This window comes from Prionailurus viverrinus, chromosome E1 (assembly GCF_022837055.1).
Source record: "Prionailurus viverrinus isolate Anna chromosome E1, UM_Priviv_1.0, whole genome shotgun sequence".
NCBI lineage: Eukaryota > Metazoa > Chordata > Mammalia > Carnivora > Felidae > Prionailurus > Prionailurus viverrinus.
This window is the reverse complement of record NC_062574.1, coordinates 15,803,423-15,827,514: the sequence shown is the minus strand read 5'-3', so window position 1 is coordinate 15,827,514 and position 24,092 is coordinate 15,803,423. Positions and strand designations below refer to the sequence as shown.

The 24,092-nt window shown below is 47.2% G+C and overlaps 1 protein-coding gene across 1 annotated transcript in view; it reads left to right on the top strand.

Annotated features, from left to right (window-relative positions):
• Positions 1-24,092, top strand: part of NXN (nucleoredoxin) — a 159,417-nt gene that overhangs the window by 120,048 nt on the left and 15,277 nt on the right. The window contains exons 2-5 of the mRNA XM_047833269.1: positions 8,945-9,062; positions 10,698-10,831; positions 11,312-11,412; positions 13,338-13,444. Coding sequence (XP_047689225.1) covers positions 8,945-9,062; positions 10,698-10,831; positions 11,312-11,412; positions 13,338-13,444 — 460 coding nt within the window. The remainder of the gene's footprint in view (positions 1-8,944; positions 9,063-10,697; positions 10,832-11,311; positions 11,413-13,337; positions 13,445-24,092) is intronic.

Here is a 24,092-nt window from a genome sequence, read left to right as displayed (position 1 = left end):
CTCTCTCTCCGTCTCTCTGCCCCTTCCCCCCTACCCCCTTTCTCTCAAAATAAATAAATAAACTTTTTTAAAAACTTGGAGGTTGCCAGAGCCTTTTTTCTCCGATGGCCAGTGGAATGCGATCCCCTGCTCTACATCCAGTGTCTGGTTCAAAGGCTGCTGGGACGGGCACCGTGGGCCTTGGCATCTCTGCGCCAGGCCCACAGTCACCCTCTCCAGAAGGTGGGGAGACCAAGCGGAGGGTCCCATCAGAATCACACGTGGTGTCGGAGTTCTAAGCAGAGAGAAGAGCAGAATCCACAGAGTCCGTTCAAAACAATTTCCATGTGCCCCTGTAAAACCTGGCAGTCCAGCGTGGGAAGTGGAAGGCAGAAAGGAAGGGGTGGAGAGGGGGGAGCAAACAGACTGCGTAAAGCTGGCTCCAGACTGTGTGTATGTTTTGCAGAAGGTGCTTATGGCGAAACTACCACTCGCCACAGAAGGAAATCCCAGTTTTCTGAGGCATCTTACAACACAGGCTACTAACTATACAGTTGATTGATTAACTTTACAATAGAGTTGACAGGAAAATGTTTTTTTGAAGAGGACGCTGACAAGACAAGGGCGAACTAAGCGTAAATTTGATGCCGATATTAGCGACGTGCCCCATGTGTGCAGCGCTTTGGTTTTCAGAGTATCTCCACACACGGCGCCTCATTTCACTTCGTCCTGAGATGTGGGCGTTACTGTGCAAGGCGAGAGCCGTGACCTGGAGCCAGGGAACCGTGTCGCCTACTGATGTCCACTGAGAGATCAGGGCCTGGATATAAACTGAGCCCCTTAAAGCGCACTTTTTCGGCACTACCAGATTTCCTCCCAAGAAGGATCTTTAAGAGAGTGAGGCAGTGCTGATTCAGTGATGGCTCCTGACTCTGATGATCACACCAAGGAGGAATACGAGCTCCTTCTTGGGGATTCTTACAAATAAGTGCAGTTAGTGTGCCTCTGATCTTCAGCATCCTGAAGGCCAAGGATGAACGGGAGGCTGCAGGCGGTAGTCGGTTCTGGAAGAGTTTAGGAGTGTAGCTGCAACACGCAGTGAGAGAGTGACTTTCTACTCTTCAGTATTACATCATCGTGGAGTTTAGGCAAATGCTGATTTTTATTAGAGGGAGTTTTATGGATGGGGCAATATCCTAGCTCTCTCGGTTGATCAAGGTCAAGCCATGCCCTAAAATGAACTTGTAAGACAAGGGGAGTCATTATCTGAGGTCCGTAGACCACTTGGGATCAGACAGGTTCACTGACAGGCTTCAAGGAGTTCACGAATTCTATGAAATTACACACAGACTTTTGTGTATGTGCATTTTTCTCTGGGGAAAGGATCTGTAGCTTTTATCCTCAAAAGTGTCTGTGACCCCAAAATGGTTATGAAGCCACTGTTTTAAAGTGGCCTTTTTGAAAATCTTTGGTGGACTGGAGATGTCATGCACACTTGAAAAGGCACGGGGTGAGTCTTGGGATCATTTCTTTAAGCTCAAGCTTTTCTCTTTTCCAGTCAGCATAAGAGACTCATCAAAGTGGACCTCTGTGACTTTTCTAATGGAAAGTTCACTTTCTGATTCAAGTATCAAACTTGACATGGTTGGAATGATCATTCCCGTGCCCACTGTACTGGCTCAGAGCAGAGCAACTGTGATGCTGCAGCCTGAGAAAGACAGTCCCATGCAGCCTGCACATCACTGACGAATGACATAAGTTCCTAAAAAAATCTCTATCATATGGGGCGCCTGGGTGGCTCAGTCGGTTGAGTGTCCAACTTCGGCTCAGGTCATGATCTCACAGTTCGTGGGTTCGAGCCCCGCATCAGGCTCTGTGCTGACCGCTTGCTCAGAGCCTGGAGCCTGCTTCAGATTCTGTGTCTCCTACTCTCTCTGCCCCTCCCCCATTCACTCTTTGTCTCACTCTGTTTCTCAAAAATAAATAAATGTAAAAAAAAAATTTTTTTTAAATCTCTATCATATAAAATTATACCATGATGTATTAGTCTACAGAAGGACTGACTTTTCAGTGTCAGATGTGAGTCTAAAAGCATAATTATTTTCCACTGAACTAGTGGGCCTTTTTTTGGAAATAAAAGATCCCACAACTATGGATAAAACACAAGCCAGGATCTTCCTTGAGATCCCGTGTGAAAAAAAGGGGGGGGTGGATCCCTAGGGAGGGAGGGATGGGAAGGATTATGGGGGTTACAGTTTCTTACCTCTCCAAGAAGGATACTGAGAAAAAAGAAATGTCTCTGATGATTAGGGGTGGGACAGCCAGAGGGCATCATAGTCCTTCTGCTTCATGAGGGAACCAGACCAAATTGTTCTTTTTTATCTGTGGGGGTTGAGGAGACAGCGTCCCTATTTTTAGAGTCTTAAGTACTGTACTGAGGGACGCCTGGGTGGCTCAGTCGATTAAGTGTCTGACTTTTTTTTTTTTAATTTTTTTTAACGTTTATTTTTTTTTTCAATGTTTATTTATTTTTGGGACAGAGAGAGACAGAGCATGAATGGGGGAGGGGCAGAGAGAGAGGGAGACACAGAATTGGAAACAGGCTCCAGGCTCTGAGCCATTAGCCCAGAGCCTGACGCGGGGCTCAAACTCACGGACCGCGAGATCGTGACCTGGCTGAAGTCGGACGCTTAACCGACTGCGCCACCCAGGCGCCCCTTAACGTTTATTTTTTTGAGAGAAAGAGACAGTGCAAGCAGGAGAGGGGCAGAGAGAGGGCGATATAGAATCCAAAGCAGACTCCAGGCTCTGAGCTGTCAGCACAGAGCCCAATGTGGGGCTTGAACTTGTGAACCACGAGATCATGACCTGAGCCAAAGTCAGTTGCTTAACCAACTGATCCACCCAGGCACCCCAAGTGTCTGACTCTTGATTTCAGTTCAGGTCATGATCTCACAGTTTGTGGGTTCAAGACCCATGTCTGGCTCTGTGCTCGTGGTGTGGAGCCTGCTTGAGATATTCTCTCTCTCTCTCTCTCTCTCTCCCTCTCCCTCTCCCTCTCCCTCTCTCTTCCTCTCTCTTCCTCTCTCTTTCTCTCTCTCCCTTCTGCAGTCTATGCCCCTCTCCCACCTGGATACACTCGCACTCTCTAAATGAACTTGAGAATGCCAGTATCTTCTTTTAAAAAAAAAAAAGTACTTTACTAATGCTCTCGGGGTAACCCCAGTAGGCCAGCCAGCCCATAGGTCACCCTGTCATCATGTCAGCTGGGGAGCATGGTCCTGACTCACATTGGGTGGCTAAGCATTTAGATGCTAGGTGACCCAGGTACCCAAACCCACCCTTCCTTAAAAATATATAGCCAAAAGTCAATCACGTGCTTACATTTCAAGTACATGTAGGTGCCCACATGCAAACCACTCTATTATAATCACGTTGAACCCTCCATTTTTATGTTTAAGGCCCACAGATTGCAAGCTACTTTAGGGACAAGTCTAGTGACCCGTAAATAAAGTCTTGTTACCAGATACCATTTGTCTGTGGGAGCCCCAAGCCCCAGAGTAGATATGATAGTAGTGATCCCTTAACAATACATGTGACCAGGGAAGATTTCTCCTAGGAAGGCAAGGATGGCTTAACCTTGGAGTTAAAGGCTACTAATGAAATATACTGCAACAGATCAAAAGAGTAACCATAGAGGCGCCTGGGTGGCTCAGTTGGTTAACCGTCTGGCTCTTGGTTTCGGCTCAGATCATGATCTAATAATGGTTTGTGCGTTCAAGCCCCATATCAGGCTCTGTAGTGACAGCACAGAGATTGCTTGGGATTCTTTCTCTGCCTCTACCCTGCTTGTGCTCTCTCTCTCTCTCCAAATAAAAAATAAACTTAAAAATTAAAAAAAAAAAACCCATAAAGTAACCACCCATTCCTGATAAAACTTTTAGGTCAAAAAGTTCACACAAGCCTATATATTTTTAATTGTGGTAAAATACAGATAACGTAAAATTCACCATCTTAACCATTTTTAATTCATTCTCACTGACATGCAGCCCTTCATGGCCACCCATCCCTGTAACTCTTTTGATCTTGTAAAACTGAGCCTCTATACCCGTTAAACAGTAATACCAGCTTTCTTCCATCTCCACCGTCCACCCAACCCCAATGGTGGTAGCAACCACCATTACAATTTCTGTCTTTATGACTTTGACTACTCTAGGTACCTCATAGGAATGGAAACACACGGAATTTGTATTTTTGTGACTGGCTTCTTTCATTTAGCACAGTGTCCCCAAGGTTCATACACATAGTAGCATGTGTCAGAATTTCCTTCCGTTTTTTCTTTAATTCCACTTTTATTTATTTTTTTAAGATTGTTTTTAGGTTTGGGGCGCCTGGGTGGCTCAGTTGGTTGAGTGTCCGACTTCGGCTCAGTCATGATCTTGCGGTCTGTGAGTTTGAGTCCTGCATCAGGCTCTGTGCTGACCGCTCAGAGCCTGGAGCCTGTTTCAGATTCTGTCCCTCTCTCTCTGCCCCTCCCCTGCTCATGCTCTGTCTCTCTCAGTCAAAACTGAATAAAACATTAAAAAAATTTTTTTTAAAGATTGTTTTTAGGTTTATTGATTTATTTTGAGAGAGGGAGAGAGAGAACACGTGGGAGGGCAGAGAAGGGTGGGAAGAGAGAGACAGAGAGAGAATCCTAAGCAGGTTCCCCACTGTCGGCACAGAACCTGACAAAGGGCTCAGACTCCCAAACTGAGACACCGTTACCTGAGCAGAAATCAAGAGGTGGATGCTTAACCAACTGAGCCACCCAGGTGGCCCAGAATTTCCTTCCTTTTAAGGCTGAATAACATTCAAGACTATTTTGTTTAACATGTTCAAGAGTATCCGTCTCACGGGGCACCTGGGTGGCTCAGTGGGTTAAGCGTCCAACTTTGGCTCAGGTCATGATCTCACAGTTTGTGGGTTTGAGCCCCGCATCAGGCTCTGTGCTGACAGCTCGGAGCCTGGAGCCTGCTTCAGATTCTGTGTTTCCCTCTCTCTCTGCTCCTCCCCTGCTTATGCTCTGTCTTTCAAAAATAAATAAATGTAAAAAAAAAAAAAAGAGTATCCATCTCATACCAATGGCTAGTCTTATATATAATAGTAAAAGGTATACCCATTATGATCAGGTGGAAGTTAAAGATGATTGCTACTTACTATTGTCCTGGAAAATTCCTGCCAATATAGTTCTTTAAGAAAAGGAAATAAACGATGTAATTGTTGAAAAAGAAGGTGAAGTTATGTTTATTTGCAAATAGCATGGCTTTCTATTCAGGCTAAAAACGTGCTTTGAAGTAAGAGTGTACATTTAAAAATTAGTCAGGTTTTACAACTCCATCTTTCTGTCTGTGACCTTGACCCCACCCTCTGGCCTATTCAAGGACTCTGTTCTTGCATTTTTCCTTCTCATCAATATTTTCCTCTTCTGGATTATCCCCAGCAGCGTATACTAAAGCATCTCCCATCTTTAAAATACTGCCCCCTGACTTCATCTTTAAAATATCCTCTCTCTGACCTCATCATGTGTTTCTCCAGCTACAGTCCTATACTCTCCTCCCTTTCCAGCAAAACTCTTAAAGTTATCTGTAGTCACTACCTTAGCCCCTTATCTGCCATTTTCTTTTTCTCTTGATAGCCTTTCCTGTTTTTATTGTTCCCGCTTGGTGTTTCGTGTGGGAAGCCGACTCGAGTTTGTCTGGTCCCAGGCCCCCTCTAGGTGTGTGTGCCGGACAGAGCTGCACCCCATTGCCTCCCTCTTCCACTCACTCTTTTGTCCTCACTTTACTGACTCCTCCTTGACCTGTCAAGGTCGTGAATAAACTTAACTGCCACATCGCTGGTCAGTTCTCTGCCCTCATCTTACTCAACGTGTCAGCAGCATTTGACATAATAGTGTACTCTCTCCCTAAAACACTTTTGCCACCTGCCTTTTGGGACACCGGAGTCTCCCCGTTTTCCTTCTATGTCATGTGTCACTCCTTCTCAGTCTTTTGTGGGTGGTCCCTGGCTCTGCTCTGGGGTGCCTTTTCCTCTGTAGCCTGTCCTCCCCTTGGATAACCTCATGGAGGCTCATGACCCCTCACAGCATCCAGGCAGCGACAATCCCTGATTTATAGCTCATGCCCCCCAGCTCCCCAGAGCCTAGACTTGTAAGTCCAGGTGCCTCCTTGAAATCTCCCCTTGCACATCTAATGGGCATCTCAGATTGACCTCTCTTATCTCCATCTTTCCCTCCCAAACTTTTGCCTCCATTTTTCCTCATCTTGGTTCATAGGACCCCTTGACACACTTTTGCTCAAACTCCAAAACCATAGTACATCCTTCATCTTTTTCTTTCCCTTATCCCTTCCGCATATTCAGTCTGTCAACCTACTCTATTGACTGTCTTAAGAATACATCATGTCCTCACTCTCTGCTGCTATAACTCAGGTCCTCCCCACTGCTCTCAACTTCTGCCTGGGCTGTTTGCACTGGCCTCTCCAGATCCTGCCTTCTCCTTGTCTTCCCCTACAGTCTGTTCCCTCAGGGCTGCCAAAGTGACCTTTTAAACTGTAAATCAAATCATACCACTCCCCTGCTAATGCTCTGTAGTTTCCTGTTACACTTAGAATAAAATTCCATCATTTTTACTAGTCTACAGGGCCTTAAAGATCTGCCAAGAGCGCCCTTCTGACCTCATTGTGGCCCCTCTCCCCCACTCTATCTGTGTCTACCCCAGCCTTCTTTCTGATCTGCCTCCCAGCCTCTAACAGGTGCCCTGGGCCTCAGGTGGCCTCCCCCCATGAGCACGTGACTCGCCCCATCTCATATCCGGGATCTGTGCTCAAATGCCATTTCTTCAAAGATGCCTTCCCTGACTACTCGCCAAAATATGTACCCCAGGAGGGTGCCTGGGTGGCTCAGTTGGTTAAGCGTCCCACTTTGACCTGGGTCACGATCTCACGGTTCGTGGGTTCGAGCCCTGCGTCAGGCTCTGTGCTGATAAGAGCCTGGAGCCTGTTCCAGATTCTGTGTGTCTCTGTCTCTCAAAAATAAACATTGAGGAAAAAAAAATTTTTTTTTTAAGTAATATTGGTAAGAATACTGAGGAATGGGCTCTCGTTTGCCACTGGTAGAAATATAAAGTTGCCCAAGCTTTTTAAGTGGTGAGTCATGGGTGATTTTTATCTCAGTTTTTACAGTTTGCTGTGTTTCTCATTTTTTCCAATAATTACTCCCCCCCCCATAATTACTTTTTAAATCAGATAAATCCCTTCATCTTCCTTCCTGCCCCCCTTTAAAATTATTAACCTGGCTGGATCCTTGTACTTGCAGACTTAGGAAGCTAATCCCAGCAGCAGGATGGTCTTGTTCTGCTGTTGAGCCTTTTCTCCTAAAAATGTTTGATCTGAAGCCTGTATCAGGTTTCTCTGGAATGATGTAGTACTGGTCACTGCCGACTGTATGTGCAGAGTCGCTCCTGTTAGAAGGGCTGGTTTGGGAGCCCACTGGAAAGGCAGGGCCCACCCAGTTCAAGGTGGGGTCCCACGACCTTTCCTGCCAAGACCCAGGTCTCCACAGACAGGGGAAGCCTAACATTTTGTAGCAGATACCCCACCCGACTCCTTCGCTGCTTGAGATTGAATTAAAAACAATAATAATCTGCTCTGTGCAGCTGGACTTCTGGTGCCTGCTTCCCCTTGACACATCCGCACCCCATTCTGCCAATGCCCAGGCGGCCAGCCCTCCTGTGTGGGCCCCAGGCCCCCGGAAGGGAGGCTGCAGCTGAATCAGCAGTGGGCCATTCTTCCATTTCCCGCTGGTAGTTAGACATTTGGGCCATTCTGCCATTTCCCGTTGGTAGCTGGACATTTTGTTTAATTATGTTGCTTTCTGGGCTTCGCAGTTAAGTTCCAGAGCACCAGTGGACGCCCCCCCCCCCACCCGAATGGCGGTCACTCTGATGGCCGGGAGCCGATAAAGGAGTCTGCACATCCTCAGCTTCCTGTCCCGGGCTGTTGCATTCGTGCTTTCTCAGCCTCACCCCTCCTAGACCCTGGTCCTCTGACAGTTGGCTGAGGCAACATCGAACCTGCCAGTAGATTGTGGGTTGTTTTGAGTGGCACTGAGTACTAAGAATTGGAGCCGGCTCAGGATGTTGCTTCCCTAGTGTTTGTGGGTGAATGACACACACAGCGACTGCCCATACTCCCAAGTGCAGGAACCGATGTGGTGGGGAGAGCGCCGGATTCTGGCTACTTGGTCTTCTGTTGGGATACCCTTGTCCCCTCTCCCTTGGAGCTCAGGTGCCACAGCAGAGCCGGGAAGCAGGGGAGCACCTGCCTGCTGTTGAGGTTCAGAGACACCAACAAAAAGCCTCCCTTCCTGCCTTAACCACCTGGTATTGGGGGTGCACATGTAGTTCATTTCCTAATTCATCTTCGTCTTTATGCTTTTCTTTAAAGTTTATTTATTTTGAGAGAGAGAGCAGGGGAGGGGCAGAGAGACAGGGAGAGAGAGAGAATGCCAAGCAGCCTCCGCACTGTCAGCGCAGAGCCCAATGCAGGGCTCGAACTCACGAAACATGAGATCATGACCTGAGCCGAAATCAAGAGTCGGACACTTAATCAAGTGAGCCCAGCTAGGCACCCTTCATCTTTATGCCTTTTAGAGGAAGTGCCCGTGGGAGAGGTGGGGGAGAAGAGCTGTCTTAGAACAGGTGTGGTCTTCTGTTGGCCTCTGTCACAGCTTGAGCCTGGATGGGACTCAGACTCCCCTCCCCTGTCACAGACCACAGAGGCCAATGATTGTAGCTTCACTTATTCATTTCCCTGTACAGCAGTGTTTTCCAGTTCTTTCGCCCCTCAGGCCTGATGGGGCTCAAAAGGATGCTTCGATTGATCTGGTTTGGACTTAACCACCTTTTTCACTTTGCTTCTTACAGCTTAAACTTTGGAACAAATACCGAATATCCAACATTCCATCACTAATATTCCTAGACGCCACCACCGGGAAGGTCGTGTGCAGGAATGGGCTGCTGGTGATCCGTGATGACCCAGAAGGTAGGACCTTGGCGTGTCCATCACGTACTCCCCGTTCTGTCCCCCTACCCTGACCGTCCCTACTGGTAGAGAACATACAAATGAAATATATCTGAGGGCGTTTGTTTAGCTAGAGGATATTGTCGTGATGAAGTTGATGAAATTATAGTATTCTCTAAGTCATGGTTAACGTTTTTAAAGAGATCAGAATGTCCCTCTTGGGGGCTTTCATTCATGGGCCAAAGGAGATGGAATCTGAAAAAGGAAGTTCAGTTCTGAGGGCTGAGGAGGTCGTCGAGAAGCAACGAGAGCCTGGAGATGGACTTCCGGTGCTGTTTCCACGGCAGCCGTCACTTTAACAATTAGAGGCAAACTAAGCAGTTGTGAGATTTTTTCCTCTTTAAAATATTACCCTAGCAGAGTCATAGTCTTGATGTTGCTCTCCTGGCCTCAGGGGTGACTGACTTCATTTCTTGGTGCTGCCCAAGTCCTGCAGCCTTGGCCTTGGTGATGTACCCGGTGCAGGCTGCCCTAATCACCCTGCTCACTGGCTGTCCAAGGTCTGTTTCTGTCCCACTGGCACTGGAGTCTTAAAAGCATCCTAAGGTCTTCCCTTCCTCACTTACTATCAGTTAGGGGATTCAACCCTGGTCACAGGTTTTCCAAATAAAAATTTCACCTGCTTCAAAGAATTGCCCTCAGTAAAACCCAAGGCATGGTAGAACCAAGTTTTCACCTTCGCAGATCACACACACACACACACACACACACACACACACACACACACTCACTCACTCACTCACTCACTCACTCACACTCTCTCTCTACTCTGATCTTGTTAAAAATGCAGATTTCCCAGCTCCATCCCCAGAGATATTTGGGACCATTTGTTTCAGGGCGGGCTTGGCCATCTGCACGTTTAGTCAGTCTGCGTGTCTCCCATTCCCCCCTCCCCCAACCCCAGGCGATTTTTGAGGTGGTGGTCCACAGACCACCCTGTGAGAAAACGCTGTTCTGTTGCTCTTCCTGCCTGGGGCTTAAGTGTCATCAGAATGGAGAACATCTGGGTGGAGTGAGTGTTACTCTTTCCTTTTACTGGATTTAATTCTCACTTGGTTCCCTGGGCCCCAACCCAGACTGACTGAATCAGAATCTCTGGGGGTGGGTCCCAGGAGCATCATATTTTAAAATTCCCCAGCTGATTCTGAAATGCCGTCAGAATGGAGAGCCACTGAGATTCCGGGGTTGGACTTGAAGAAACTCATGGTTAATACATGAGGCAGTGATTCCCCATCCTGGCCCATCATCAGACTTCCCTGGGGAGTTGGTTTTGCTTTATTTTGGACATAGATCTTCAGCCTTGGCCCCGGATCCCAAGAGTCAGAGCATGACCTGGGCTTCTGTACTTTTCAAAAGCCCCCCAGGAGCTGGGTCCTATGATCACCCAGGTTCGGGAACCATTGTCTTGAAGGTAGGTGGGGCTGTGCCGTGGATAAGGTTCTGCCTTCATTCCTGGGTTTTAGCTCCAGATCCTATGCGTGTGTTAACAAATACTATTTGATGATAAAGCTGTCATGCCCTGCCGCTGTGAGGACTCTTGGGTCAGAAGTCTCAAGGAAGAATCTTAACGTTCTTACCACCTGTTGCCTGTTTCAGGTTTGGAATTCCCTTGGGGACCTAAGCCCTTCAGGGAAGTCATTGCGGGGCCCTTGCTTAGAAATAACGGACAGTCCCTGGAAAGCAGCAGCCTGGAGGGGTCTCACGTGGGAGTCTATTTCTCCGCACACTGGGTGAGTGTTCAGGCCCTCCTTAGTCCAGACGGAAGGAAGCAGCGATGTTGCCACTAAGACCAGTTGGGGTTGGCTTCTAGGGGTGTTACTGCTTGGGTATCACTTCCTGGTGTTCTTACTTCCTCCTGCACCTGATGCATGGCTTGCATGCCACGAGCGCTTATTATTTTGAATGATAATAGCAGCAAGAAAATTCTTCTTTTGACTGGTCTGAAAGGGTAGTCTTCCTCACCCATTCTGATGAGGCTTCTACTGGTCTCCAAGGGGGTTCATTTAAACTGCTGCCTGCTGGCACGCCATGGAGGTGAGAAGAGCCTATCCTGAATGCTCACCATTACAAGGGGCACGTTTGTTTCTGCCTCTTTAATAAGCTGGGTCTTGCTATCCCAGTCCTACTTGGGTCTTGCTTACCTGGCCTCTGCAGGCAGGAGAGGACGAAGGTACAGGGTCAAACCGTAGGATCTCACTCTCCTCTTTCAGTGTCCACCCTGCCGAAGCCTCACCCGGGTCCTGGTGGAATCCTACCGGAAGATCAAGGAGGCAGGCCAGAAATTTGAGATCATCTTTGTTAGTGCGGACAGGTAACGCATGCTGGGGAAAGCGGCCGTGTGGTTCCCTTCCCCAAAGGTGGTTAATATGCATTTCTTTTGCCTTACGCTTCTCGCCTGCTAAGTGTAGAGTGTGGAGATGGGAACTGGGGAAGGCGTGTCTGGGATGATTGGCAGACAGATGCCTTTTAGATTTTCTCGTGCAATTGTTTGAAGGGGAGCTGAGAAAAACCTGTTCTTGCTGTAAATATTGGGGCACGTCCCACTTCCGGCCTAGGTCATTTGAGGTTAGGATGCAATTTTCTGATTCGTTCAGCTTTATGGATTGTGATGAAAGGGTGTGGTGGGGGAGGGATGGAAAGAAAAGAACCGGAGGCTAATGGAATGTGACACCTATCTGGGATGGCTGTGCTATAATTTTTTTCCGCTCAGGCCTCGTGCTTCGCCTGGGGGCTGTCCTAAAAACCAGAAGGGCAGACATTCGTCCTGGAGTACATCTGGTCCTTTTAGCCTCAGCTTCCTCTGCTACAGGCCCCCTTGCTGGTTTTATTCATCAGTGACTTTCCTTCATCACAAAACTCCAACTCTGGTTCAGACCGAGCCACCAGGTGCTTCTGCTTCTCAAGTTCCTGTTGACAGAAGGATCTCTGAGATGCCAACACACTGAGGGCATTTTGTATCTTCTAAAAAATTTTTTTTTAGTTTATTTATTTATTTTGAGAGAGACAGAGCTCACAGGAGGAGCAGAGAGAGAGAGAGAGAGAGAGAGAGAGAGAGAGAGAGAGAGAAAGAATCCCAAGCCCGCTCCGCACCGCCAGTGCAGAGCCAAATGCGGGACTCGATCCCATGAACTGTGAGATCATGACCTGAGCCTAAATCAACAGTGAGACGCTTAACCATCTGAGCCACCCAGGCGCCCCAGCATTTTGTATCTTTGATATCTGCACTGTGCCATGCTTGGTGTATTGGCCCATGGTCCAGCCCTGGTACTCCCAGCTCCGCATCTCTGCATGTAACTGGGGATAAGCAATCATCACTCTTTTATTTTATTTTTTTTTAATTTTTTAATGTTTATTTATTTTTGAGAGAGAGCACAGGAAGGGCAGAGAGAGGAAGATGCAGAATCCAAAGCAGGCTCCAGCCTCTGAGCTGTCAGCACAGAGCCTGATATGGGGCTCAAACTCACTAGTCATGAGATCATGATCTGAGCCGAAGTCAGACACTTAACCCACTGGGCCACCCAGGTGCCACAGTCATCATTTTTTTTTAAAGCTTTAAAAAATATCAACTTTATTGAAGTGTAATTTACATACAATAAAATGCATACATTTTGGACATACAATTCAGTGAATATTGACCCATGTATGTACCCCTGTAATTGTCACAGTGAAGTATAGAACATTTCTGTCATTCACAAGGTGCCCTTGTGCCCCTTCTTGGTGAGTTCTCACCCCCAAACTCAAGCCCCAGGGAGCCCCTGATCTGCTTTTTATCACTTTGGAGAGATCTGTCATTCCTAGAGTTGTTTATACATGGAATCATAGGTTTATGCTCAGTTAAAAGTGTGCTCCTGTACACAAGACTGTTATATGCACAATTTAGAAGTATCACGGGGACTGCAATGTTGCTGTACTTCTAGGCTTCTTATAAAACTACCACCTGCCCGTGTTGGAAACAGAAACTTGGGCATGAGTTCAACTGGTAGGATCCACAGGAACAGGCTACTTGAAATGGCCTGGTGGTTCAGTTCCCATCCGCCTGTCGTGTGGAGGCTGTTGCTGCGCAGTAACCAGAAGGGGTAGAATAATGCCCCCCTGTAGCCTGGTGTCTGAGGAGCGTGATGTTCAGAGGCGCTGGCATCTGCAGAGCCCTGGGTGTAACTTGGTGGAAGGTGGGGAGGACCCTGCGGTGGCACTTTCAGCGGTAACAGAGCCTTGTTTCCATGTGTGTCTCTGTAGGTCAGAGGACTCATTCAAACAGTACTTCAGTGAGATGCCCTGGCTCGCTGTCCCCTACACCGATGAGGCCCGGCGGTCACGCCTCAACCGGCTGTATGGAATCCAAGGTAGGCGTTCCCGACTCCCTGGGGATCCCTGGAGACCTGCTCATCTGGGCTCACCACCTCTTTGGCTTTTCTTTTAGAGGGAAAAGGACATCTTTATTTCCATTACATGTTCATGTTCCTTACCGTCTCAAAAATGACATGCTGTGAATGCTGCAGTATGTAAATTACACCTCATTAAAGGCATTAAAAAAAAAAAAAAAGGACCAGACCAGGTGAAACAGCTACTTCTCACCACCTGACCTGGTGGGTTCTCATGCCCTTGGGCTATGGAGCACACACTCCCAAATGACTTGGCCAGAATCCTGAGGGTTCTGTCAAACAGACCTAAGAGTGACCTTTGGTTCCATCAGTCAGACTCTCTAAGCCTCAGTTTCCTCATCTGCAAAATGGGCATGATAAATCCCTGCCACAAAGAATTGCTGGGAGCATTAATAGGATAATGTATATAAAGCACTTCATGGTTACTGAAGCACAAGAGTGAGGGCTGAGTGGCTGGTGCCTTCTTGGTGAGAAAACCAATGTCCTGAGAGTGTTGAAAATTGGGACTTGAAATACTAATCGTGGCATTTTTCAGAAATAATGATTATTAAGTGAGACGAATTGTGTTTTTATTCTCTGTTATGTGAAACCTCCTTCCCAGCCTTCATCCAGCCCGGTTTTCTCTTGGTAAAGCACTTAGTTGGCCTGTTAAGAATTAAATACATTCTTATATGTCAATTACATCTCAATTTTAAAAGAAGAATTAAACTCATTTCCTTTGTAGCAGTACTACCAGATCCTGGTTAGCCCTAGACAGACACAGCTAACATCTGAGATCTCAGTGCTGCTTGTGTTATAGGGAGTGAAGAAAGAAAAAAAAAAAAAGACAAAATTTAGCCACAAATTCCACAGCTAAGGAGAACTCATCAGGTTCTTTTTAAGCTTTTTCTTCACCATTTAGAGAAAGCATATGGCTCTGTTGGGAGCTAAAGTTTCCAAATAATTAATATTTAATTTTAAATCAGTGCTTCTGCATTTCATATGTGCCTAAGAGTCCTCTAGGGACCTTGTGAAAATACAGACTCAGATTTCCTGGGTCTGGGTGGGGTGGGGCTGATAGTCTGCATTTCTAGCAAGCCCCCAAGTGACACTGATGCTGGTGGCCCAGGGATCCCACTTTGGGTATTTATTTTTATTTTTAGAGAGAGAGGACACGTTAACAAGCTGGGGAGAGGCAGAGAGAGGAGAGAGAATCCCAAGCAGGCTCCAAGCTATCAGTGTGGAGCCCAACATGGGGCTCCATCCCATGACCATGTAATCATAATCTGAGCTGAAATCAAAACTTGGATGCTCAAAAAAAAAAGTCGGACACTCAACTGAGCCAGCCAGGCATCCCATGGAGGCTCATGTCTCCTATTAATAAGAAAAGATGAAGAGCTCCCTTTCCAAACAAAAGCTGAGTGATAATAACATTGTTTACTAGTCCAGAAGTGAAGGGACCAAGTTGAATAACTTAAAAGAAGATGCCAAAGCTTTTTCCTTCCAGCACTGTGTTTGCACAGAGACTTACAACATGAGTGCCTAGACATAGGAGCAGTATCTGTTGAGATGAGTATCAGGAATGACCTTTGGCCAGTGGTACTGAGCAGAGCATTAAATTGCCACTTTGTGAGGATAAGTAAAACTTCAGGTCTCTCAATTCATTTATTCATTCCTTCAACCACTGTTTACTGAGGGCTGTATTCTTCCAGATGTTGTGTTCTTCCAGACATGGGGGATACAATCTTGAGTAAAAATGGACCCAGTCCTGCGGCGCCTGGGCAGCTCAGTTGGTTAAGCGTCCGACTGTAGCTCAGATCATGTTCTCGTGGTTCATGGGTTCAAGCCCCACGTTGGGCTCTGTTGACAGCTCAGAGCCTGGAACCTGCTTCGGACTCTGTGTCTCCCTCTCTCTCTGCCCCTCTCCTGCTCACTGTCTGTCTCTCTCTCTTAAAAATAAACACTTGGGGCGCCTGGGTGGCGCAGTCGGTTAAGCGTCCGACTTCAGCCAGGTCACGATCTCGCGGTCCGTGAGTTCGAGCCCCGCGTCAGGCTCTGGGCTGATGGCTCAGAGCCTGGAGCCTGTTTCTGATTCTGTGTCTCCCTCTCTCTCTGCCCCTCCCCCGTTCATGCTCTGTCTCTCTCTGTCCCAAAAATAAATAAACGTTGAAAAAAAAAATTAAAAAAAAAAAAAAACACTTAAAAATGAATGAATGAATGAATGAATAAATAAATACACCTTCTTGCTTTTAGGATTCAAATCTTTACTCCAAAGGTAACTCTGTGTATTACTTAAAGGAGATGTGACCATCTTATTGTCATTGTACAGTGGGAAATGGGTGCAACCAGCCAGTGCGAGTGTTCCTCAGCCTCAGTTCTGGGGCTGTGACTAGAAGGTCTTGGAGGGACTCCAGGTGAGCCCCATTGGTAGGCTGACTAGTTCCAGGTCTTTCCATAGCATTACCTAGACTTTGCTGCCCTTCAGTGCCCATGTCTACATGCAGCCGTGCCCCACTCCTTCTGAGGACCACAGATTTCTCATCTTGGTCCTTGCAGCAATACTGGGACATTCCTGAGTTTTCTCTCTTCCCTATTCCCCTTACACACCGGCAGGTGTCTTTGATGTCTGTCTTCCTCTAACTCCTCCAATCATGTTCTGGCTTCTCCTGTCCTTCTCTCCCAGCTTCATGTCTGTGTGCATGTATGTATTCACGCACAAATGAGTCACATAAGATGTGACTCTGTGTCACATGGTTGGGCCTTGGAACATACTGTCACTGATGACTGGGAGGCATCTTACATGTACATACCAAAAAGAATGTCAGCTGTCCTACCTCCACTAGGCATGGGGCCTCTTGGATCTTTGGGACATTGTTTCCTGTTTCTTGTCTTATTCTACCCTCACTGATACCACCACTCTAGTCTAGGCCACCAACAACCCAGTCCTGTCCCTACTTCCTACTGCGGAGTGACCTTGAGCTAGTTACTTAACCTGTCTCTCTCTCTTTTTTTTTAAGTTTATTTATTTTGGAGAGAGAGAGAGCATGAGCAGTGGAGGGGCAGAAAGAGAGGGGGAGAGAGGATCCCAAGCAGGCTCTGCACTGTCAGCACAGAGCACGACATGGGGCTTAAACTCATGAACTGTGAGATCATGACCTGGACTGAGAGCAAGAGTCGGATGCTTAACGAACTGAGCCACCTGGGCACCCCACTTATCCTCTCTTTTCTCAGTAAAATTGGGAGGCTTCAGTGTTGGGTACAGAATAGGCATTTAATAAGCATTTAACTGATTAACTTGGGGGGAAAAGGAGGAAATTTCATTTTACAATAAAAAAGGTAACTTTTGGATGTCAAAAAGCTTAAACAAAGGCAACCAACAATATTAATAACATGTATGGCAAATAACCATAGGAAAAGATCTTTCACAGGAAAAGATCTCTCCTTAGACACTAGTAAAATAAGAGAATTTAGTCAAAAAAATGTATAAGATATGAGGTAGGCAATTCATCTAGTACATTGATATGATATAATCATATCATTTTCATGACATGGAAAATATTCAGCATACTTCCATGATTTACAAATGAAAACACTGAATTTGTATCTATCTCATTTGCAAAGAAGTCCCACCACCCCACCATCTCCACCAAAAGATAATCCCCAGTGTAGGGAAGAGATCAGACTGCTAGTAGAAATGTAAATCAGGACAACCTTTCAGGAGAGCAATTGGCAATATACATCAAAGGCCTTTAAAAATCTACTAAACCTTTAATTTAGAAATCCCACTTGTGGAATTTCTGCTTAGGAAATTATCCTATAGTACCCAGCAGAAGCTGAGCTTCTCCTGAGCAAGTGGTGGATTTTTGTTTTTGTTTTTTTCTTTCACCTTTTATACATGTTGAATTTCATTGTGGACACCACCACCCCACCAGCTTTTTTTTGTTTTTGTTTTTGTTTTTGTTTTTGTTTTTTTGCTTTAGCCCCTGGAAAACCCAGAGCTGAATTTGTAACCACCTTTAGCAACTTTGCAAAGCTCACCTCTTTTGTTGCATGCCCTTGACCTTGGCTTCGTTTGCTCTTTCTTCCCTGTTTTCACTTCCAGAAGGTATTTTCCTCTGTTTTTGTTGTATTATATCACGTACTTTTTAAGCAGCCTCTGATCCTTATTGGAAGAAAGGGAGAGTAGATTTAAATGCATAGGAATCTCTTTCTTGAGCTCCCGCTAGCAACCAAGCCTGTGGACTGAACTCAGGTGGGAAATAAGAAACCAGAAGAGTAGCCCAGTGCTGCCCTTGAGTGGACAGGAGGAGATTTACATTAGGAAATACCTAGAGAGCAGAGTATGACGATGTCTTGAGGACCTACAAAGTGTTGGTCCAGTTGGTGCCATTTTGTTCATAGAAGTCTCCATAGAAGACTGACACTTGTCCCAGAGGCCAGAGCAGGTGCTGGGCCTCACTTGGCTGCTCTGCTCCACCACAGGGCCACTTCACACAGAGGCACCTTTCTTCCCGAGCGTGTGCCATCAATAAGCAGAATCTTTTCTCTCCGAGGTAGGGAGCTGCCCTTTCCTGGATGTGGGGGCCAGCGTGATGTAGGTATTCCTGGTGGTCAGTGCTAAGGCTGTAGGGTCACTTGAAGCTAATAATTACCAAAAGATGGTCTATATCATGCATAGGTAGTTTGAGGTGGCCGTCTGTGCCCCCTGTCTCTGCTCTGTGAGGTACTTGGCACAGAACAGAGACCTCATAAGGAAAGATCACAAGCTCTGCAAGATTCAACAAAGTTTTGGACACACTCCTAGGGCTGGAGGGTGCCCTGTAAAATGTTGGGTAGGGCACAAAAAAATTAAATTGATCATTTTCTGTCTGCCTTCAGATAGCAAAGAAGGGAACTCTTGGATTCCCCAGCTGTCAGCCTATAAATATTACATATTTACACCTATAAATAAACCTATAAATAAATATTACAGATGTAAGAGCCGCAGTTGTTAGGCGTGGCTTAGACAGCCAGAAAGTGGCTGACCATGACTGAGGAGGAAGAGAAGGGGGAGTTCTCAGAGACGCACTGGTTTGGTTTCATCTCTTAAGGCCCAGGCGGTGTGGGGACGAGAAGTACACATGTGGTCGCGACTTCCAGGAGCCCTCAGTTGAGGACCACAAAGCTGACCTGGAGAGCCCCTGTGGCCAGGCAAGCAGAGGCCGTCCAGCCACAGTGAAAGAATGTGAGATTCAGGCCGAACCCAGTGCCAGCCAGCCAGCGTCCTCTGCATTGGGCCAACCCCACTGCTCCCCATCTGCTGGCTCCATGGCACACGGTCCCTGCCATCTGTGCTAGTCTCTCTTCAGGGAGGACCTGCCTGCTCTCCCAGCTCCCACCTCCTGCTTCCTCACTCTCAAGTTTATAGTCTCCCTGGCACAGGGTTTGTGCTGACTGCTTCCTTGACCACTTAGGACTCACTCCTGCAGGCATCCTGGCAGGCATTGCCTGCTGACCTTGATCTGCCTGCCTCCAGCCCTGTCAAGCCAGACATGCACTAAAGCACAGTGAAGTTAGAATGTAGAGAGCAGCACAGGATCCTTCTCAAGGTAGCATCTCATGAAGAGCCATGCAATGGACTAATCTGAGTCCAGGTGAGACTCTGGCTTGGAGCTGTTGAACCAGGAGGGCTTTATTGAAGAGGTGGCTCTGGAAGATGGGATTTAGATAGGGAGTGTCTGGGGCAAAGGCCAGAGTGGGATACTGTAGTGTATTGTAGGGCAGAGTGTGCAATAAGGTCAACGGTGCCACATCTTAGAGGGCCTTGAGCACCATGCCGAGGTCCTTGAACTTGTGATCAATGCAATAGTGATACTTAATCTAGACCAGAAGAGAAATCCCAGAGGCAGATTGTCCGCTGATATTTCTGATGGACACATTGAGTGCCCACCGTGACCAGCCTCACACTGGGCTTCAGGCCTACCTATGACGAGAGGGAGGCTGCTCCCTCAGGCTCTGGGACAGGTGGCCCAGGTGGCTTCTGCAGCCCAGTGCCCAGCTCCCTGCCTCTGCCTCCCTCTAGCCTCACAAGGTCACTTAGTGTCTTCTGCTTCATGGCATTATGGGGGTTCCATGTGCATTAGAAGGTCTGGTTTCTGTTAGAGGCACACGTTGTTAGTAAGTTCTCGTGCAGCGTTTCGTAACGATCTTACCAGTCAGCGATACTGTGCTTACAAGTACACATATACCTAAAGAGGTGTCGTGGGTTCAGTTCTAGACCACCATAACATAGTCTCAGTAAAGCCAAATTAATTTTTTGGTTTTTCATTGCCTATAAAAGTTAGGTTTACACTACATTGTAGTCATTTAAATATTTATTTGTGAGAGAGAGAGAGCACGAACAGAAGAGGGACAGAGGATCTGAAGCAGGCTCCGTGCTGACAGGACAGAGCCTGATACAGGACTCAAACTCACGAACCATGAGATCATGACCTGAGCCAAAGTTGGACACTCAATGGACTGAGCCACCCAGGCCTCCCTACAGTGTAGTCTTTTTATTGAGTGTTTATTATGTGCTAAATATGGTTCCATTTTCATATGTATTAAGTCAGTTAATCCTCACCATGTGATCAACACCATGTGATAAAATTGTTAGCCTGTTAAGTGTGCAGTAGCATTATGTCTAAAAAATGACATACATACCTTAATCAAAAAATAATTTGTTGCCAGAAAATGCCAGCCATCATCTGAGCTTTCAACGAGTTGTAATCACTGATCACAGATCACCATAACAAGTGTAATAATGATGAAAAAGCTTAAAATATTGCAAGAATTCCTGAAATGTTGACAGAGAGACATGAAATGAGCAAATGTTGTTGGAAAAATGGTGCCAGTGAGGGTGCCTAGGTGGCTCAGTCGGTTAAGCGTCCGACTTCAGCTTAGGTCGTGATCTCACCGTTTATGAGTTTGAGCCCCACATCAGGTTCTGTGCTGACAGCTCAGAGCCTGGATCCGCTTCGGATTCAGTGTCTCCCTCTCCCTTTGCTCCTCCCCTGCTCATGCTCTGTCTCTCTCTCTCGCAAAAAAATAAATAGTAAACATTAAAAAAAAGTTTTTTTTAATGGCACACCAATGGCCTTGCTTGAACAGGATTGCCACAAACCTTCAATTTATAAACACACACACACACACACACACACACACACACACACACACACACACACATTATCTCTGAGGTGCAGTAAAGGGACGTGAAATAAAACGAGGCGTGCCTGTGCAGATGAATTTTCGTATCAAACTGCCTCTGACTACCCAACCAGAAGGTAGAAAAGCACATGGCCTGTTCTGGGGGTGGGGGGTGGCGGTTGCAGGGAACAGCATTGCACAGGCTGGAACAGAGCAGAGTGATGAGGGTGTGGAGCAGGGGCTGGCCCCAGACTCCCCTGGTGACCACGAGCTGAGCTCCGGCGCCTTCTCCTTCCTCCCTGTTGGTGTCGCACAGCGCAGTCTCTCCTGAGGTCCCTGTTCCTTCCTCTCTGCCATGAAATACCTCTTTTATGTCAGCAGGTGCATCACTTAGAATGTCTGGGCATCTCCTCCATCGCCTTTCTTCTTTCTTGTTAGAAGAAATACCAGCTGGGCTTTCTGAGATTCTGCCTTTGTTCTTCTAGAGTCTTGCTTTTGCCTCTTGCAGTTTTCCTTCTCTTTCTTACCTCCTTGTCTCTCTTTCTCTATTAGCTCCTTGCCATCCACTTCACGGAATGCTCGGGTCTCTCTTAGCTGTAAATGCTGCTGGCTCGGGCTGCTCAGGCTGCCATAATGCCCACGATGGCTTAACTAGCCGACATTGGTTTCTCACAGTGCTGGAGATTCGATTCCAAGTGACAGCTTGATTTTTGGCTTGTAGATGGCCACCCTCTTGCTGGGTCCTCACATGATGGAGAGAAAGCTCCGGTGTCTCTTCTCTTCTTATAAGGACACTAGCCCTATCCAATCAGGGCCCCATCCTTATGACCTCATTTAACCTTTATCACCTCCTCACAGGCCCCATCCCCAGGTTAGGGCTTCAAATATGAATTTGGGGGTAACACATTCAGTCCCAAACAGCTACCATTCCTCTTTTTCTGGAACATCAAAATTCTCAAGAAAAAAAACGTAAAATAAGATGAGTTAAAAAAATTCTCAAGCCATTTCCTTGGCTTCTACCACGTGACCTGCCTCGTGCTACAAGGGCCACCAGCATGGTAAGGTCGTGGCCCCTGCCCTCATGGAGCTCAGAGAGTCTGCTTCACCTCTTGTTCTTCTGGCCCCATTACTGAGCTGCCACTGGCCTCTCAGGTCACCGGCACCTCCTGGTCATGTTTTATTTAATAAATAGTAGTCATGTGCATGTCATATGCCAGGTGTTTGTCTGCTGATGAACTAAAAAAAAAAAAAAATGTCTCTGACCTCATGGAGCTTACATTCTGGCAGAAAGAGATAGGCAGTAAACATAATTTTTAAAAGCAAAGTGGGGGCACCTGGGTGGCTCAGTCAGTGAAGCATCTGACTCTTGATTTTGGCTCAGGTCATGATCTCACAGCTGTGAGATCCAGTCCCGTGTTGGTCTCTGTGCTGGGTGTGGAGCCTGCTTAAGATTCTGTCTCTCCCTCTGCTCCTCTCCCACTGGCGTGCACTCATGCATGCTCTCAAAAAGATAATAAAGTGTGTGGTGTATTGAGTTATGAGAACTATAGATTAAAAGTAGAGCAAGGTAAAGGAATTGGGAGGACAAGGGTGGGTCACAGTTTCAAATACGGTGGTCAGGATCAACTCCATGGAGAAGGTGATGAGAAAATTAACCTTGTGGTTCTCTGAGAGAGAAAACTATCCCAGGCAGAGGGAACAGCCAGTGCGAAGGCTCTGGGGCAGAAGTATGCCTGACGTGTTTATGGAACAGTGAGGCCAGTGTAGCTGGAACAGAATGAGCAAGGGGAATTTGGGGGTGCTTAGACTAGAGAGGGTTCCATAAGGACCTTTGTTAATAGGACTTTGGCTTTCACACTGAGTGAAGTGGGCCAGCAAGGGTGGGGGATGTTGGGCAGAGGAGTCCCATAATCTAATGGTAGGGTCCCTCTGGTTGTTGTGCCGAGAAGCAGGGAGAGCCGTTGGGACGTTGTTGTAGTCATCCAGGGACAAAATGGTGGTGCTCCGGGAGGGATAGTAGCAACAGGAGTGGCAAGATGTGGCTGGTTCTGTACAGAGGTTGATGGTAGAGTCTTAGAATTTGCTGACAGACTCGATGTGGAGGGTGAGAGTAAAGGAAGAGTCAAAGACAGCTCCACGGCTTCCTGCCCAAGCAGCTGAGGGAAGGCGTCCCCATCAGCAGAGCTGGGAAAGCCTTGTGTGTTGGATGCGGGGCATGTGGACAGCAGCGATATGGAATTCAGTTGAACAGTAGTTTAATTCTGACCATGTTGAGTTTGACCGAGTGGTGGTGTAGATGCAGCAGTCTGGAATTGGGAGGGAGGTGGGCCTTGAGATATAAATGTGACATTTTCTTTTTTGTTTTTAATTTTTTTTCCTAATGTTTATTTATTTTTGAGAGAGAGACAGAGACAGAGTGCAAGCAGGGGAGCGGCAGAGAGAGGGAGACACAGAATCCAAAGCAGGCTCCAGGCTCTGAGCTGTCAGCACAGAGCCTCACACGGGGCTCAAACTCATGAACTGTGAAATCATGACCTGAGTTGAAGTCAGACAATTAACCTACTGAGCCACCCAGATGCCCCTAAATGTGGCCTTTTCCACTTGATCTGTGGTTACATTGCAAGCCTAAAATCGGATGAGGCCACACAGGAGTGAGTCAGGTTATTTGTAGTCTACTGACCTCCCCATTCTCCTCTTGCTTCATTTGCTTTTGTTTTCAGACACTTTGGGCTACCCCTAAAATCCTTTCTTCTCTCCTTTCACATCACCCCCACTCCTGGCTGTTTCCTGCCCCACTGTCTCTTGGATTTCTCCTCCACCATGTCCTCTGAGGGGTCCTGTCTAGGGCTCTTCTCCCTGTGTTCTCAGGGTTCCTTTATACCTAGCACGCCTCCTTTCCTCTGCTCCACCTCGTCCTCCTCTGCCCCGGTGTGCTGTATGTGTCAACATGGCAGAGCAGCTCCAAGTGAACCTTCCAGAAGATCTACTCTCATAGTAATGTTCATCCCCCGCCGAGAAGCCCTCATGGCTGTGGTTCTCCACAGTCTGGTCTCAACCACCTTTCCAGCCCTACTTCTTCCTGCTCCCCTATCCACACCGTCCTCCCCCACCCCTGCCATCTCTCATGGCCTCCCTCCCCAGCCCTCCATCACCATTCTGCACATCCTCCCCATCCTCCCAGCTCAAATGCTGCCTCCCCAGTGCCTTCCCTCATGGAGCAAACCTCCCTCTTCCGAACTCCTGTGCTTGTGTGATCTCTTGTCATGCGTCACGTTCCCATGTGTAGTTCCACAGGCGGACTCTCTTCTCGGGTATCAGCTGCTCCTTTAGGACAAGGAGTGGGGACATGTAGGTTCCAAACCTGGAGTTCTTTTCCTTTCTTCCCTACCTTCCTCCTCCCTCTTCCCTCCTTTCTTTCCTTTCTGGTTCATTCAGGCTTTTCTTCAGCAATCATTTCTTGGACATC